Source organism: Trachinotus anak, unplaced genomic scaffold, assembly GCF_046630095.1.
Source record: "Trachinotus anak isolate AG129_WGS33_773 ecotype Australia unplaced genomic scaffold, CSIRO_AGI_Tana_v1 ptg000015l, whole genome shotgun sequence".
Classification (NCBI taxonomy): Eukaryota; Metazoa; Chordata; class Actinopteri; order Carangiformes; family Carangidae; genus Trachinotus; species Trachinotus anak.
In genome coordinates this window covers 9,510,001-9,526,892 of record NW_027273866.1, presented here as the reverse complement: position 1 = coordinate 9,526,892, position 16,892 = coordinate 9,510,001, and the positions used below count along the sequence as shown (strand labels likewise).

At 42.8% G+C, this 16,892-nt stretch overlaps 1 protein-coding gene across 2 annotated transcripts in view; it reads right to left on the bottom strand.

Annotated features, from left to right (window-relative positions):
* fndc3ba (fibronectin type III domain containing 3Ba) overlaps window positions 1–16,892 on the bottom strand; it is a 97,288-nt gene that overhangs the window by 66,275 nt on the left and 14,121 nt on the right. For both annotated transcript variants that reach the window (XM_071497809.1, XM_071497811.1), the window contains exons 2-3: window positions 5,900–6,045; window positions 2,281–2,356 (exon numbers count right to left, since the gene is read on the bottom strand). In XM_071497809.1, coding sequence (XP_071353910.1) covers window positions 2,281–2,356; window positions 5,900–6,016 — 193 coding nt within the window. In that variant the 5' untranslated portion in view covers window positions 6,017–6,045. The remainder of the gene's footprint in view (window positions 1–2,280; window positions 2,357–5,899; window positions 6,046–16,892) is intronic.

Genomic DNA, 16,892 nt, shown 5'->3' with positions numbered 1-16,892 from the left:
TTCTATGTAAACTTTCAGTCCAAATAAAAGAACATATTTCAGCCAGTAGCATTTAGCGGTGGTGTGGCTAATGAGCAGCACTTAACATCAATCCAACAAATACAATAGTCTCTTTTCTGCTCTGGGTTTGCTTTACGGTAGAGGCAGACAAATGAGGAGGGAGGGAAAGAAGAGGGGGGCGGGAGGAGGAGAGGATGAGAGGAGGAGACGAGGGAGGAAGAGAAGTGAGCCGAGGAGAAGGAGAGGCTGGAGGTTCATATGAAAGAATCTCTTTAGGCTGCTGCGTCTCCAGACTGGTTCTGCCTTGGCAGAGCATCTGTGCCTGTGTGTGTGTGTGTGTGTGTGTGTGTGTGTGTGTGTATGCGTGATTGCATGCATGCACCGCAGTGCAGCAGCTAAACAGAGGTTACTTTATATAAAAGCTGGTGCCTTGGTTGTGCCCTGAGGTCTCTGTAATCTCGCTCTCTGTCACATACACTTGCGCACAAGTACGCCATGCAAACACACATGCAGGCACACAAGTACACAAGCAATGCACAAACACGGCGCTCTGAGGTCTCAATAATCACACCGAGTCTCTGTCTAAAGAGCCTTCAAAACACGCTGCCACACTCCACCTCTCATTAAACCCAGTGACCTCCTCCAGAGAGAGACAGAAGTAGAGAGGGAGCAAGTTTGCACGTGTGTGGCCCTCCACGTTTATAATATGTGCATTCAAACATGACCCCGAGCCCCCAGCCACCCGCCCAATTGACTGTCGCCAACTGTAGCAAAAGGCACCAAAAAAGCGCACACAGACAGACACACACTGTGCCTTCGATGCTAAATTTTGCACGCACCCACACAAATAAACAGACGACTGCCAGACCCCAACTACGTCAACACTGCGTCTTATTGCAAATCAGCGTCCGGTATCTCCTTTATCTAATTACATTACACATTAAACCATTCTTTCATCTGTCTTTCATCCGTCTTTCCACGAGCCACTGATCCATATCTTTACATTTCTCTGTCAACTGTATCAGCACATCTTTGCATCCATCCATCCATCCGTCCGTCCGTCCTGTCATGTACCGTTTCTATCTGGCATTATCTGTCCCCACAGGTCTGCCTGCGGTGATCTGCCTCTGATTTCAGGGAAAAATTGAATTAGATGGAGAAAAGGAGGCCGGCTGTAATTAGTTATAACATTGAGTACAGGGTGGTGGGAGATTTTTTTTCTTTCAAGGGGGAGTCAGTGCCTGAGCCAAAACTGCCCTCTCTCAAAGAAAACCTTCAGTCAGAGGGCAAAGAAAGGAGTGAGAGATAAAGACAGACAGACAGACGGGGGGGGGGGGGGGGGGGGGGGGGCTTGAGACGAAAACAATGGCGCCCTTTCAAAGTTTCAGAGTAACAGCTTACTCTGCTGACATCATCAAAGTGAGACGCGATTCCACAAGAGTCGGGGGAATTCCCGTGTCGCTGCCACCTTATCCTGTCTTTAAGAGCCTCTAAGTGGCTCACATTTCCAGTCTTTTTATGTACTGATATCAGATGCAGCCAAAGAGTGAGACCGCGGCAGCCCACTCTGTCAAACTATGCTTTCAACTAGCATTTCTTAATTTGGAGATAACATGCCTAGATGCGAGCCCCCCCCCCCCCCCCCCCCCACCCCCAATTGTACAATTTCTGAAAAGCCCAAACTCTGTTTACACTTCAAACTTGCTTCAGATATCACAGTAAATCTCAATCTCTGATTATAAAATTTTTAAGTTTACTGCTGTGCGGTAATGCAGCTGAAAGAATGCTGGCAGGAAGCTCTGACATCCTATAGCCCAGGCTTGAAAGCCAGCTGCTGAAGTTTGCATTCCCAGGCTGTGTTGTCGGAAAACTAAACCATCAATGATGATGATAGATGTCATTAAAAGGATTTAAAAGCATAACTTCTCCCATCTCTACAATGACACATGAATGCACCACTGTACTCTGTCAAACTTGGAAATACACTTCCAATAATAAAAAAGTAGCTCTATATTCCCTGTGTGGGCTCTCTATCTTAAGCAAGTTTCAAGTCTACATAATTATATTTTTATAATGAACTAAAAAAATGGAACCAATTGGCTGTCTGGGAAGGTTAAAAAAAAAAGCACAATATGCTTCGGAAAGACAGTGCCCTTAATGTCAAGCAGCCAGAAAATAATTAAAAGTGATGTGAAATACTGGTCTCACAGAAACACACGTCAGTGCAGCCACTAGGCCGCATGCTAATATGATAATATAATAATATAAGAGGGGACTGACCCTGGATGCATTGCAGTGAGCCGTCCTCTGCCCGGATGGTAAATGTCTCCCCCGGGTTCACCTGCACCAGGATCACCTGTACCAACACATACACAGATTCCATAGTTACAAAGCACAGATCAGATTAATTGATAAAAAAACAAACAAACAAAAAAAACCAAACTGAAAGTAAGATGGCATTAGGGGGAGAAAAATCTGTAATGCCTTATGCAATAAAAACATATCCATCTTCAACAATCACAAAACAGGACAGACACTGACAATAAGCTTGCAGTGGTGACATAACACACAGTAAATATCAGATCCCGGAGTAGGGCGGACGCAGAGAGTTCACTCATCTGAATGAGGTGTTAAATAAGCTGATGGTGAGACACTGCTGCTGTCTCACACACCCTGATTTAACAAAAGCCTTTCACTGGCTGGCAGAAAACCACTAAAACCAGTACACCCAAATACTACACACATGGAGAGAGGCATATATCACAATGAAACACACACAGACAGGTGAGCACATATGAATGAAGCCAAATCTTGACACTGTTTTGATTCTGAGGGTTTCTGCTGAACGTGCCCACCCGAGGGGGGTGTGCATGCACCTTACCGTCATATTCTCCGCATACAGATTGTTGAGAGTGTACACGTGGCTGTAGACATGAAACAGGTGACCCTCCATTGCACACACACACGCACATGTACTCACGCAGACATGCATGCACACACAAGCAGCCCTGTCTATGCTCTACAGGTGTGCCGTCGTAAAATCCTCATATCCTGCGTTCCTCCTGTAGCGTCTGCATGCTCTCCCATCTCAGCGCTAACCTGCTCCTCTCCCTCAGACACACACATACACACGCACTCACACACTTCCTGCTCTGTCTGCTGCAGCGACTGCTGTTGCTATGGGAACCCCAGCATAGTACAGGGCGACCCATGTTTCCTAAGGACTGAGAAAACCCCCATATCAGACCATGTGGGTGGGTGTGTGCGGCATGACTGCATGCATGTTTAAACCTACACGAGCCGAGATGATTAATTGTGTAAAATAGTCATGCAGCATGTTTGTTATACGTTTTGATTGATCACTGAAGCTGTAATGATCTAATCCAATGATCTTATGGTGTAATGAGCTAATGGCTTGATACACTCATAAAATATTTAACATGAAGTTAGAATAAAAACTATGATAAAAATTGTTTCTTACCCATAAAATATTGCATGTCTAGATTTGGTGTAAAGTACACTCACAACATATAAAAAAAACAACAACACTAAATTCAAATGTCAAGTACGAAAGCCCTGAAAGGCAAGTGTTTTTTGTATTTTTGTCAGGATAAAAAAAGAAAAACAAAAAAAGAAAAAAGAGAAAATAATTCACTTTTTAGCTGTGCCAACCTCTCTCAACACCTTCTTTGGCTTGGCTACAAACATTTATTTTAGCATCTTCTGATAAACTGTTTTTTTCTAAATGGGAATTATTTTTGATTTATTCAACATTTTCAGGCAGCAGCTCAGAGCCATGACTGTTCATAGTGTTAGTGTAATCTGATTGAGCTCTGTAGCATTTAATGCACAGTAGGTAAACAAAAACAGCGAGCAACTTTTAGGGGGAGGACGTCATTTATGGAGAGCCACAGTGAAACTATAACATCTAAGTTCTGCTCCAGGGGTAAGAACTCAACTAATTACATTGGCATTTTAAACAATGCAAAAAAGCAAAAATCCAGTTCTATGCACACAATGTCAACACCAATCAAGTAGCTAGATATGGTGTAAATTGTAATTCCAGCAGCTTACAACTTAAGCCATTGGGAAAATAACTAAAATAAATAATCAGATGAAGAGTCTGGGTGCATTTCATGGGTTAAGGAATAACAGTTGATCATAATTCAGCACGCTCAACTCCAATTATGTGAAGATGGTTGCTGGATTCTCAGAAGCAAAAATCATGAGAGGAACCACCGCCCAATGAAATGAAATATATCATACACAGATGTTTCAGGCAGACAACCTTCGTCAGTTTGCAACACTGTCAACAGAGTTACAACAAAGCACATGTGAGCTATATAACATAATGAAGTGGAAACAATGTAGCCAATAAAGGTTCTAAATGGAACACAATATGAAACCTCCTATTGGCTACACTGTTGCACTTCATAATGGAGCCAATACAGGATTCCATACTCTAAATGGAATAGAATACAGAGCCTCTTCTTGGCTACATTGTTGCCCTTTATTATGTCATCAGTGAGAAACTATTCCAACTGTCTGAATACTAACAAATGAATGTTTTTCTTCAGATACTAACTTGTCTTGGTGTATGAATAGTAAAAGCCAGGTGCAAGTTTCACTTTTTTTAAAAAGGAAAATGAAAAAAACCCTAAAAGACAAATTCCACTGACATGTATTCACATCTAGCTTAGATGTGGCTCTTCCATAATGCATATCACATTTTCCTTTAAAACACAAACTATTGTAGAGAGATTCTGTTGTACCCGAACAATGGTCTTATATGTTTCTGAGGAACACAGGCGCAGTTAAAACACACACATAAACAAGTGTAGGCAGGTAGACACAGATAGACGGGCAGGAAAACTCATAGACAAGCAAGCAGACAAACACAGACACATAACTATGTACTCAGACTCAACACAGACATGTGTGCCCACACACACACACACACACACACACACACACACACACACACACACACACACACACACACACACTGAAAGGGTAGAAGAAACAAACACACATAGTATAAGACAGACCAAGAAACAAACAAATACACACAAACGTGGACACACACATATGCAGAGTCAAATCTATATAATCATCGGTCTAAATTCCTGATTCCACACTGGGAACCAAGTTTTAAACTGCAGGGTGTTACAAAAAAAGAGCTCCCTAACTGCTGTGTGTTACAGCCAAAACCCTCCCTAACTGTTATGTGTCGCAGCCAAAACACTCCCACCATGCTTCCTCTGGGATGTGAGGGAACAGGCCAGGGATGACACATAAACATCATCATCATCATCCCTCATCTACCAAAAGCACACAGTGTAAAATTAATCTGTGACAACAGGATTAGACCCAGGTCAATTAACTGTGATGCTTTTAATTACACTGATGGCTTCCTTTTGCCTGTGCAGAGCTCGGGTGGGGTTTTGTACTTTGAAGGTGATCCAGTTGGCTCTGCAGCATCTGATAAGATCAAACAGACAGAGGCAGTTGAATCCTTTTCCAAAGCAATTCAAGTTAAGGCCTGGGATCCATCAATGAAAGCAGTCAGCTAGTTATATGCTGGTTAAATACATGACTCTAGGACTGAATGAGACAGTTGTATGTGCCTGTATACATATGTGTTTATTCTTGTTCCTGTTACATGTCAAATGCTTTACTGTAACAGCTTGGCAGCCGTTCATTACCTGTGGCAGCCATGCATTAAGCTTGTGACGAAATAGCAACAAAGAGTTGCGCCTGCACGACTGTGCAATGTGTATTATTGTGTGCATCAGGAATGTTGAAAGAAGAACATGGACGCATTTGCACGTTCACTATGCAAGGACCAATGAAGGCAAATGACAGATGTACGTGCGTGTCTGCGTGAGTGAGTGTTTACCTGCTGTGCTGCATCACCGTTAACCATGTGAGGCATGAGAGGGACCTCCCCGTTCAGGAGGGGGGGCGGAGCCAAGTCCAGTGGAATCTGGTCTGTCATCATCATTGTGACGTACATTCATGGAGAAATTCACTGAACTGCCCTACCTGGGAAAGTACAGAGAGAATGAGAAACAGGGGACTTCAGTATTGCTCTGCTATGCAAACACATACACACAAAGACAATGACATATTTCCACTGTTTCAAGTGAAGGTCACAGAAATGTCATAAAAAGAAATGACATGAGTAGTAAGAGCCAGATTAGGTGCATTTCCCTGTACTATTTAAAACAGGATTCCAGTGCAGCGCAAATGAATGAGTAAAAAGGAAGAGTAACGGCTGTTGATCTTTACCATCAGCTGGTCCAACTTTCATCTAAAAGTGAAGGTAGCTTCATAATGAACAAACATACCAGTGGTATTAACCGTCCATCTAACTCTAAAGCAAATAAAGCACATAAGCATACTTCCCAAAATATTGAACTATCAGCTTGCATTATGCCAGCCAACTGATGTTTTTCCATCAGTGTTTATGGTGCAATTTCATCATCGGCAAAGCAATTTTCCACTTCAAGCAAGCGTGAAAACCTTTTTTGCATTGTTGAGGAGTTTTTATTAAATTTGTCTGTTTCCATTGGGTTTACTGTGTTCATGTGGTTTCAATCCCAAATGGGATAAGAACTTGGATCAAAACCCAGATAGAGTTCGAATAAAAGAGGTGTACATGAAATAACAGATCGGCATACATGCGCTGACACAACACATACTAGAATGAGCGAGAGAGAGGGAGCGGGGAAGCTGAAGAAGGTGCATAAAAGCAGGACAATAAGAGAGATGAAAAGATATAAATAATTGGTCCAGTTAACAAAGGTAAGAAAAGAGTACTTATTACTTAAAACTTATTCCAGTGCTTAACATCAGTGATCTCCTAATATGTTGTATTTTCTTCTTACACACTGGCTTTACACAGGCATATCTGCTTTCATATCAAGTCATATCATGTCAATATAAAAGAAAAAAAGATTAAAGAGACAGAGCAACACAGAAAGCGACAGACTAATTCAAAGCTCTTCATCTTCAACAACGGACTTGTAAAATACAGTGGGGGATTATAGTGAATATCCTGTTTGGAGGATTAACAAAAAAAAAAAAAAAAAGAAAGAAATATTGGATGAATAAGGTCTCAGTTTGAATAGGGATAACTGCACCTGTCATTAGCTTTGTACAAAGAGCACAGAGCAGATTAGTATTCCATATAAACATGCAAACACGTAGCAAGAAGGGGAAGTCTTTTGAGGTCTTCTTTGGTCAGCTGAATTGGCGTTCTTTGTTGGAGAGTGACTGAGAGCTAAATCTGGAGATGGTTTCTTTGCTTGCATAATAATAGCAGCAAAACCGAAAGGAATAACTATAAAAAAAATAAAAACAACAACCATGGCCCATTCATCTTAAGTGGAAAATAACATGGTTTCACCTAATTGGCTATACAGCAAGAGTCAAAGGAAATAAAAAAAAAAAAAAAACAACAAAGCAACACGTGTCAGCCGTGTGCGTGGTCCTCATCAGGGTTTCAACCAAGCTCCTATAACCCGAACTTTTGACAGTCAAAGTGTACGTGCTTATAGCAAAAACCACATAGATAAACACACAACTCAACCACTAAAGCTCCCATACAGTTACGTCAGCAGCAATACATATGCTGTCTCCTGGGGGAATAGACACACGCGCACACACACGCGCACACACGCGCACACACACACACACACACACACATATATATATATATACACACACACACACTGTAGATAAACTATAAACCCCAGCCAAAGAGCTAACCTTGATAACACAAAAAAAACATACAAACACACACTGATTTATTGCCAGGGGTAGATTACTGAATATCGTAGGAGTTTGAACTGCAGAGTATGAAATCACTGCTGCAGAGTTACTGACAAATGGCTAAAAGCTTCTATTTGTGCACACATGAACACATATACAGCATACTGCTTGCATCAGGGATTTGCTTTTTATTTAAGAGACTAAAAGAAATATGTTTGATATCCATCCCTGACATACATACACAGATAATATGCACATGTGCACACACACAAAGCGCTCCTCTGACAACAGCTGTGTGTCATTGCGTGCCTTTTCTTTCAGCTGGTCATCTTCTAGCGGTGTCAAGGTCTTTGAAAGGGTTAGTAGATCACACAGCTGTGGCTCATATTGTTGCAACATAAACACACATGCACACACACACTCACACACACTCACACACTCTCAGCGCCTTTTATGCCTTTCTGACTCTATCTCCTCTTTGAATTCTTGATTTTGTTCTTCGTCTAAAACTTTTTCTTACTCCATTTGAGCCCCATTCCCAGCTCAGCCTGGCCATCCTGCCTTGAACACACACGCACGCACACACACACAGACACACACATTTGCGTCCAGGACACATCACAGACAGATGGTAACACCACTCTCAGCTCTGCCAGGAAAAAGAGAAGGGCGAGACAGAGAAGAAAGGAAGGAGGAGGAGAGAGGGGATAAGTAAATGAAGGATCGGCTTATATGATAAATAGAGAGCGAATGAACAAGAGGATGGTGCGAGACATCGCTTCTCTTCAATAACCCTGCCTTCTTAAAATAACCCCCCTTTCCCTGAAGAAATTCAGGTCGTCACCCATGTTATCCAGCCACGCAGATAATCTTGGTTTTGCTTGGCCAGGTTCACAGATATCCGACACTGAGATTTCTACCTTCACCCCAAAACAGGGATTAAGCTAAATTGAATTTTGTTAATGGTGCTCACATCAGTGAAAAATGACATTTAAAAAAAAAAAAAAAAAATTGATATCATCATCTTTCCAGAATCAGCATCTCACTATACTCTGGATAATCCACAGACCTCACTGTCAACAGTTTTCACCGCAACTACTCTTTACCAAAGAAATAGTCCCAAAGGAAGTCAGCACATGTCAGAGACATCATGTTTTCAGAGAAAATGTTTTTGTTTTTTTGTTTGTTTGTTTTTTGTGTTTTGTGATGGATGAACCCACCCATTAGAGAAATTCTTTGACATTTCAGGGAAATATACTTTTTCATTGTCATGCTGAGATTTCGATGAGAAGATTGATAACCCTTTTCACATCTGTCTGTTAAATGTGAAGCTAAAGCTACAAGACAGTTAGCTTAACATAGCAGGACTAAAAGCAGGGGAGAAACAGCTAGCTTGGCTGCATTTAACCAAAGGTAAATGCAGCATCTCTAAAGCTCACGAATTAAAACCTTATATATTTATTGTTTTAATTCATTGAAAAGCTGAAGTGTAAAAAAGTTTTAGAAGAAGTTGCGCGTCTTCGTTGCACACAGAGGTTGCATATTTTCATCTAACTCTCTGCAAGAAAGTGAATACAGTAAATATATTTCCAAAACTATTTATTTTAAAGCAATGACACACCAACTTATAGATAAAGGCTTCAGCTTGCTAGTGTCTTGTTATATAATTTCTTGGAATTGGCATCCTCTAAATTTAAACACTTAACCTCCCACTGCAATTTGGAGCAACTGGTGTGTGAAATTGCAGAGTGCAGAGGCAACTTGTAGAAAAAAAAAAAAAAAAAGATTATCCATTTGTCTTCTAACTACTTTGCTGATTTTGTGCCCATTTTGTGCCCATTTGCCTTGTAAGATTCAGTCATCAGGGAACGTAAATGTGGGGAAAATGTAGATGTGTTTTCTGTTTTACAGCTGTTGTCTGTGGGTTGCACAAGTTTCCTACAGGATGTAATGCACATATCTGTGAATTTAATGTATCAATGAATGAATAATGACCTTTGTTTTCCAGTGGAATCATTACCAGATGGGTGCTGCTGTTGACAGCTTCAGACATCAGCATGTACACACACACACACACACACACACACACACACACACACACACACACACACACACACACACACACACACACACACACACACACACACACACACACACACAGTGGTTTCCGTTCCCCAGTGGAATGTGGGAGGAATAAGGTGTCGATTCCCAGCAGGGATAAAATGTTAAATTGAAAAATTCCATGTTGAATCCAGAAAACAATCACTCACTTGTCCGGGTGTACGAATGTTTGTGTGTGTGTACTTTCGTGAAAAAGCATGAGTGTGTGTGTGTATGTGTGTGTGCATGCACGCGTGTCTTGCTCATTAGACAGAAAGTCCTGTGTAAGTATGGAACCTGCCTCTAACATAAAAGATGCATAGACTAAAACACACACACAGATGCAACTCTCTCTCGCTCACACACACACACACAAACACACAGAAGCCCCGGATATTCCCAGGCAGCTCTGACCTCATAACACCACAGTCATTACTCATACACTTATTCATCATTCACACACACGCCCAAAGACTCCACTTTGTCCATCCTGATGAAGCATAATGGATATTCACAACCACCTAACAGACTGTCTGACTTACTTCCAGTGGACCGCTTCACACCTCTCTCTCTCTCTCCCTACCATCATTCACACACACACACACACACACACACAGGCGTAGAAATACAAACACACACACACAAACACACATTTGTGCAACCTCCAAACAGGCTAAATCTCTTGAGGCCGACACTTCAGCTCTGAATAAATTTGGCCTCAGAAACTGTTCTTGAATTTTTCATATTTAGCCGAAAATACACTAAACAATACTCATATAAAATTCAAATGGTCTTCTGTGCTATTACCAGCTTGTACTTCCCCCTTTTTCTTCTGCCAGTGAATGAATTATTCATAATAACAAAGGCTCTGAAAAGACAGCGTGAAAACTGATCACATGTCCACTTCTCCTTCTCCCACCAACCACAGGGACTTTGTTGATGACGTAAAGAAAACTAAAACAGTGAAAGAAGCCATGGGTGGTATTGGGCTAACATTACCTATTAGGCCATAGATGTATTGCTTCTACTTTGTTGCACAAGCTGTCTGCTGCTTCAATTCCTGCAGCTGGGGAAGATCAAAGTTAGTCATGTCCTGGCATTTGTCATGCAGTGTAATGCTGAATCAATACATCAGCATGTCTGACTCTCCTAGTTTTCCTCTGCGGTTAATGGCAGCAGTAGGAAACTTTGTCAGTACAACATAGTAAAACAGAAAAATTGATTTTGGGATCAAAAGCTTCATATTAGCTGAGTTTAAGCTCACATATGCAGAATAACATTCGATATCCGACAGCTTTGTCTAATGTTCATTCAGAGCCAATAATAAAAATGAGTATTTCAACCAATCACAGTTATAGCAAACCTCCATTGCCATGAATAAAGCAGCCTTGAAGCCTTCCCCTGCAGTTTCCCTTTAGGAAGAGAGCCTTTCCTAACGTTATTATAACTTTTTCTGACCTTCTGCACATTTAGATATGACAGGCTATTGTTTGTTGACTTTACTTCAGCCTTCAACACAATTCAGCACCAGTTATCAGACTGATAAACTTATTAATACCTTTGGCATTTTATCCTGTGCAGCCCACAGCTTACAAACGACTTTATTCTAAAAAAAATAAGCCAATGGTTTAGCTGTAGGTCTTCTTCTTTTTTTTTTTTTATGTCAAGGAAGATACATGGTTCACACACGACAGACATGACGAGCCTTTCTTAGGAGTGAATGTGTCACAAAAAGAGATAAGCATTGATTTCAGAAGTAATCCTCCTGTCCCCTCAAGCGCCATTATCAGTGGACGGGGAGCGAAGATGATGGAAATCTATAAAAGTCTAGAAACTCGGACCGAAAGCCGGTTGAACTTTGAGAGCCATACAAAGCTAATCTGAAAGAAGAGTCGGTAAAAGCCTTTTCTCATCTGAGGAATGTGTCTGCCGGAGCTACAAACCGACAAGATAGTGCTGTTCTATCAATGTCAAACACTGTAACATGTCCTGATCTTGTCTCTGCTGGTGGAGTGGTAGGAAGAGCAAAACCAAATGTGGTGCAATTGACTGCAAATGAACCATAACAGCTTGGTCGTATCACTGTTTTGTAATTGTTTTTGTCTAGTTTTATTTTAGTATTTGCATTCATCACAGAAGATTAATATGTTGTAGCAGCAGATCTATGACCATGTTAACAAACTGAGAGACACTAACAGAGAAACATTATGTCAGGGAACATTTCAGTAAAACAAACATGGCTCCATGAGTGTATACAGTCACCAAGAGGCCAGGAGGCTATAGCCTTTTGGTCAGCTGTGGTAAGACCAAAAGAAACCACTGTTTCCTCCCCTGGATGACAGTCTAACACTGAAACCATAACCAGACACACACTGTACTGATAACCACTCGAAAGACCCAACCTAGGAACTCCTTCATGAACTCAGGAACCTAAAGCTGGTTCTGATTTTGTTTTCTTCCACAAAAAGCATAACATACTACTTTTAATTGGGCTGCAAAATACTAGGGCAGAGTTTGGAGTACAGAGCTTTCCTGGCTGTGTGTGCCATTGTTACATACAGCCTTGACAGTCTTTGATGGATGCTGAACGCAACTGTCGTACTTTTATCATCAGCTCCTCTCATTTCACCCAAATTCAAATATGCACCAAATTTTTTTTTGTTTTGGAACCCCCCTCCCGCCAATTCTTTGGTAGCTGAACTTTTTGGTTCGGTTAGTTTCTGGGGTTTTTCTGCTGGCAAGCGGGTTAAAAAGAGAGTCTACAGGAAGACAGGGGAAGGAGAAAGGAAAAGTGGTACAGACAGAGAATGAGGGAGAGCTACATCCAAACATGAAGAAAGAGGAGAAGCAAGACACATTTACATTCATTGTTCAATTGCAACTGCGTGTGGTGTGTTTAACCAATGTTGTCTGTCTAACAACGTTAACCTGAATCATGACTTGGTTTTGGGACCTGGCCTGAATACCAGAAGGCCACCGTGTGACTTCTGTGTTTCTGTTAGGGCTGGGATTTTCACTTGTCTTAGTGATGAAACAAAAATGAGAAACAACTAAAGAAGGAGAACTGAAAATGAAACTGAACTTTAAATGGCACTTAGGTCATGTTTTTCTGTGTAATTCTGCGGTTGAACCTGATGAATATGGAGCTACTTTTACAGCCTGAAACTACAGATGAAGCTGAGATAGTGATCTCCAATTCATTCACTCATTCAAATGTAGACACTCATTAGACGCGTGTTTCCTATACGAGCAGAGCACAGCCGTTATCATCAGTCTAACTGATTTGTAATGTACATGTAAATGGAGTGGCACAGAAGTAGAGAGAGAGACAGAGAGAGAGAGAGAGAGAGAGAGAGAGAGAGAGAGAGAGAGAGAGAGAGAGAGGTGTAGGTATCCTTTTCCTCATCTTGGGTGTGTGAAGCAGTCAGGAATGCTCTCAGGTGTCAGTGTTCAGAGCTGAATGACTATCCATTCACTCCAGTACACACACACACACACACACACACACACACACACACACACACACACACACACACACACACACACACACACACACACACACACACACACACACACACACACTATACACGACTGGGACTGATCCAAGTTCTTTTAAACCCATTTTATCAGCTGACAACTTTAATCTGTGCTGGCATTTAATACACACGCAGACACACTGATGCGCATATATATGTGTGTGTGTGTGTGTGTGTGTGTGTGTGTGTGTGTGTGTGTGTGTGTGTGTGTGTGTGTGTGTGTGTGTGTGTGTGTGTGTGTTTGGAGGAAGGGGGGTGGCTTCTAAATATGGTGGGAAACTGCCACCAACACCACTCCCATTCAACCCCAGCTCCTTTTACAAAAGGTATTCAGTCTAGGAGAGACCTGCTCCCGCTCTCTCTCTCTCACCATTTTTCTAACACACACACACAGATTGAGTGAGTACCTTTTCATCAAGAGAGAGAGAGAGAGAGGTGGAGTGGACGTGGGGGAGATGCAGAAAAGGAGGGAGGGGGGATGGAAAGCAAAGAGGAATGCTGTACTTGGGCATGCTGAGGGGTGCATGAATACACACATGCATGCAGACACACACACGGGAAAGACAGAGAGGGGATTTATAAAAGATGGAACCTCTTCGAGTTCCCACGTCGGCCAGCAGCTTACTGCACATATGCAAGCAGTGTGTATGTGAGAGAGAGAGAGAGAGAGAGAGAGAGAGAGAGAGAGAGAGAGAGAGAGAGAGAGAGAGAGAGAGAGAGAGAGAGAGAGAGAGAGAGAGGCCGAAAGAGAGGGACAGAGGCAAAGTGTCTGAAACAAAATTTAGAGTTTCAGCATGTTCTTTGTTTTGCCTGCATGCATTTGCTTTGCATATGTGTGTGCATACATTCGTGCAGTGCCTTTATGTGTGCACGCCTCTGTATGTGTGTGTGTATGGTCGCAGTCCTCTTGCCCTGTAATTGCGGTAATGATATGTCATCCACGAAGAAGAACTTGGAACGGGTGGAGAGTGGAATGCAACGCACACACAAAGAGCACACGCGCACACACACACACACAGACACACACACACACGTTCCACTTGCAAACCATGTATGAACAAGCTCCTCTCTAAACTCCCTGAACTGAGGCCTGTAGGGCACCTTTCCCCCCCCAAAACAGATGAGATCCAGCACCTCGAGAAACCACATCTGATGGAGGATGAAAGCCTCTACCAGCCAGATGCTGCTTTGGGCTTTTATTTCCCTTTAAACAAGCCTCTATTAAAACTTTAAATCAGGCCATTTTTACCCTCAATGGCGCATATGTAAAAGGCTCTGAAGGCAGTGCTGTCTATTTCCTTACAATATCAGTATATAATTTATCAAAGAAACATCAGTCTCCGTAAAACTTCAACATACCTTTCACAAATTTGCTTTCTTTGTCATAACATTGCTTACACTTCTGACAAGCGCACTGTCACTCTGAACATGGGATCGTCTGTGCGCAGGACGATCTGTTGCATCACTGGGTAAACCTGCCAAACCATGAGTATCCACGTAGAGGCACATAACCCCAACTGAGAACTTCCCCGATCAAACTAGCTGCACTTCACAGCCACAGCCACAGCCACAGCCACAGCCACAGCCCCCCCCCCCCCCCCCCCCCCCCCCCTCTAAAATCTGGCCCTCCTATCCTTCATCACAACAATTGGTGCAATTTTGGAAGTTCTGTCATCGCCACGTCCCACATTCCCTGCATAGACGAGCATTTCTCCACTTTTTCAGAATGCAAATGAGTCTCCAAGGTTGCGCTGCGGTCGTTGCCTGCATCTTGCACATAACTCATGGCAGATGTGAAGCTATTAACAATCTTCAGTTAGTCCTAAGAAATGCAGTACCACCCCGACTCTTAAAGCCAGTGTCTGATGAAATTTTGAACTGTCATGCTGCATTTAATTAATCCCAGATTAGGTGCCTTAAAAATTCTTTCTCTGGATTATTTCTTCTTTCTCTTTTTTTGTCTTTTTTCCCTTGTCTCGTTTTTTTTTTCTTTTCCTGTTTCCTCCACATGCCGGGCATTCTGCAGATCCCTGTGTTCAGCCTGAGCACAGACAAGTCAGGACTCAGCCTTGTAAACGACTAGCTCAGCACTTCTCTCCCCCCCTCCATCCCTCGCCCTCTGCATCAGAACACAAAATGAGTACCCTGGGCAAAGCCTTTCTCCCCTGTCATTCTCCCATCCATCCATCTACCCACCCATCCAGTCCTCTCATCAGGGCCTGGTTTCTAGGAACACAGGCCAGAAACAGATGACCCACTGACTTCAAGTGGCTCTGCCTCTCCCTCCCTTTCTCCTACACTGAGCATTTTTAAATCATCAGATGACTTTAAATGAATCAAAAGGCAGAATCTTCTTGTTTAAGCCCCTCTTTCATTTACTTAAAGTGAAAAAAAAACAGCAGTATGCTCATGAGCACAATGAAGAACAAACCTCTAAAAGCTTTGATCGGCTTGCCCCCACATACAAAAAGAAGTGTATTGACTTTCAGTCTTTTTCAGGGTGCCAAATAAGTAGCTCAGCCAAAGAGTCCAGGATCTGACTCCATTGCCATCCACTTCCTGGAAAGACCCCGCCTTCCGTCGCATTCCACTGCCCTGTCAAAACACAGCTCCCCTACTCCCACTGGCTGATGGGAAGCCATTGGCTCCCCTCATAGGCTGCCGTCAGGGCAGTGGGTGGGAGGAAGCAAAAGCAGAGCTCAAAGAAGCAGCAGCCCATTCCCAGGGAGAGACAACAGTTACATAACGTGCACACAGACACAGACACAGACACAGACACAGACACACACACACACACACACAGGATCAAGACAACACCCTCAACACACAGCGGAACACAAAAACAGGGTCAGAGAGAAAGAAAGGTGGAGAGACAGTAAAGGGAGTGCAGGGAAAGAAAAGGAGACCGAGAGGAGAGAAGTTGAGAAAGGGTGTGCGAGGAAGAGGGGGGGAGGGAGGGGTAGGTGAGGCATCAGTTTTCCTTGTGAACAAAATGAAGAGGAAATGGCTATTTTACACTCAGGTCAGGAGCAGTGGGAGAGAACTTCCAGTCAGTGTGCATGTGTGTGTGCATGTGTGAGGGAGACAGAAAGGTTAATTGGTGTATGGTGGAAGATCACCTGCATCCAACCCTGAGCGGAAGAGCGGTGGACCGAGCAGAGAGAGCTGTTCCAAGAATAAAACACACTTACACACACACATACACACACACACACACATGACTGACACAGCCCTGTAGTTTTGTGAAAGACAAAAACAATTTTGTGTTATTAGATCAATATTATCTGTTGTCCGTCTGCGCAAGGCGAAATTGACAGCAATCTGTTAACTGAGAGAAGGGCAAGGGAGGTAAGAGGGAAAGAGGAGGAGGAGGAGGAGGAGGAGGAGGAGGAGGGGAAGGAGAGAAGATAGGAGGAATGGGGAAGGGGAAAGAGGAGAAGGGAGGAGATGGGGTGGGGGCATAGGATAGGGCCGGAGGTT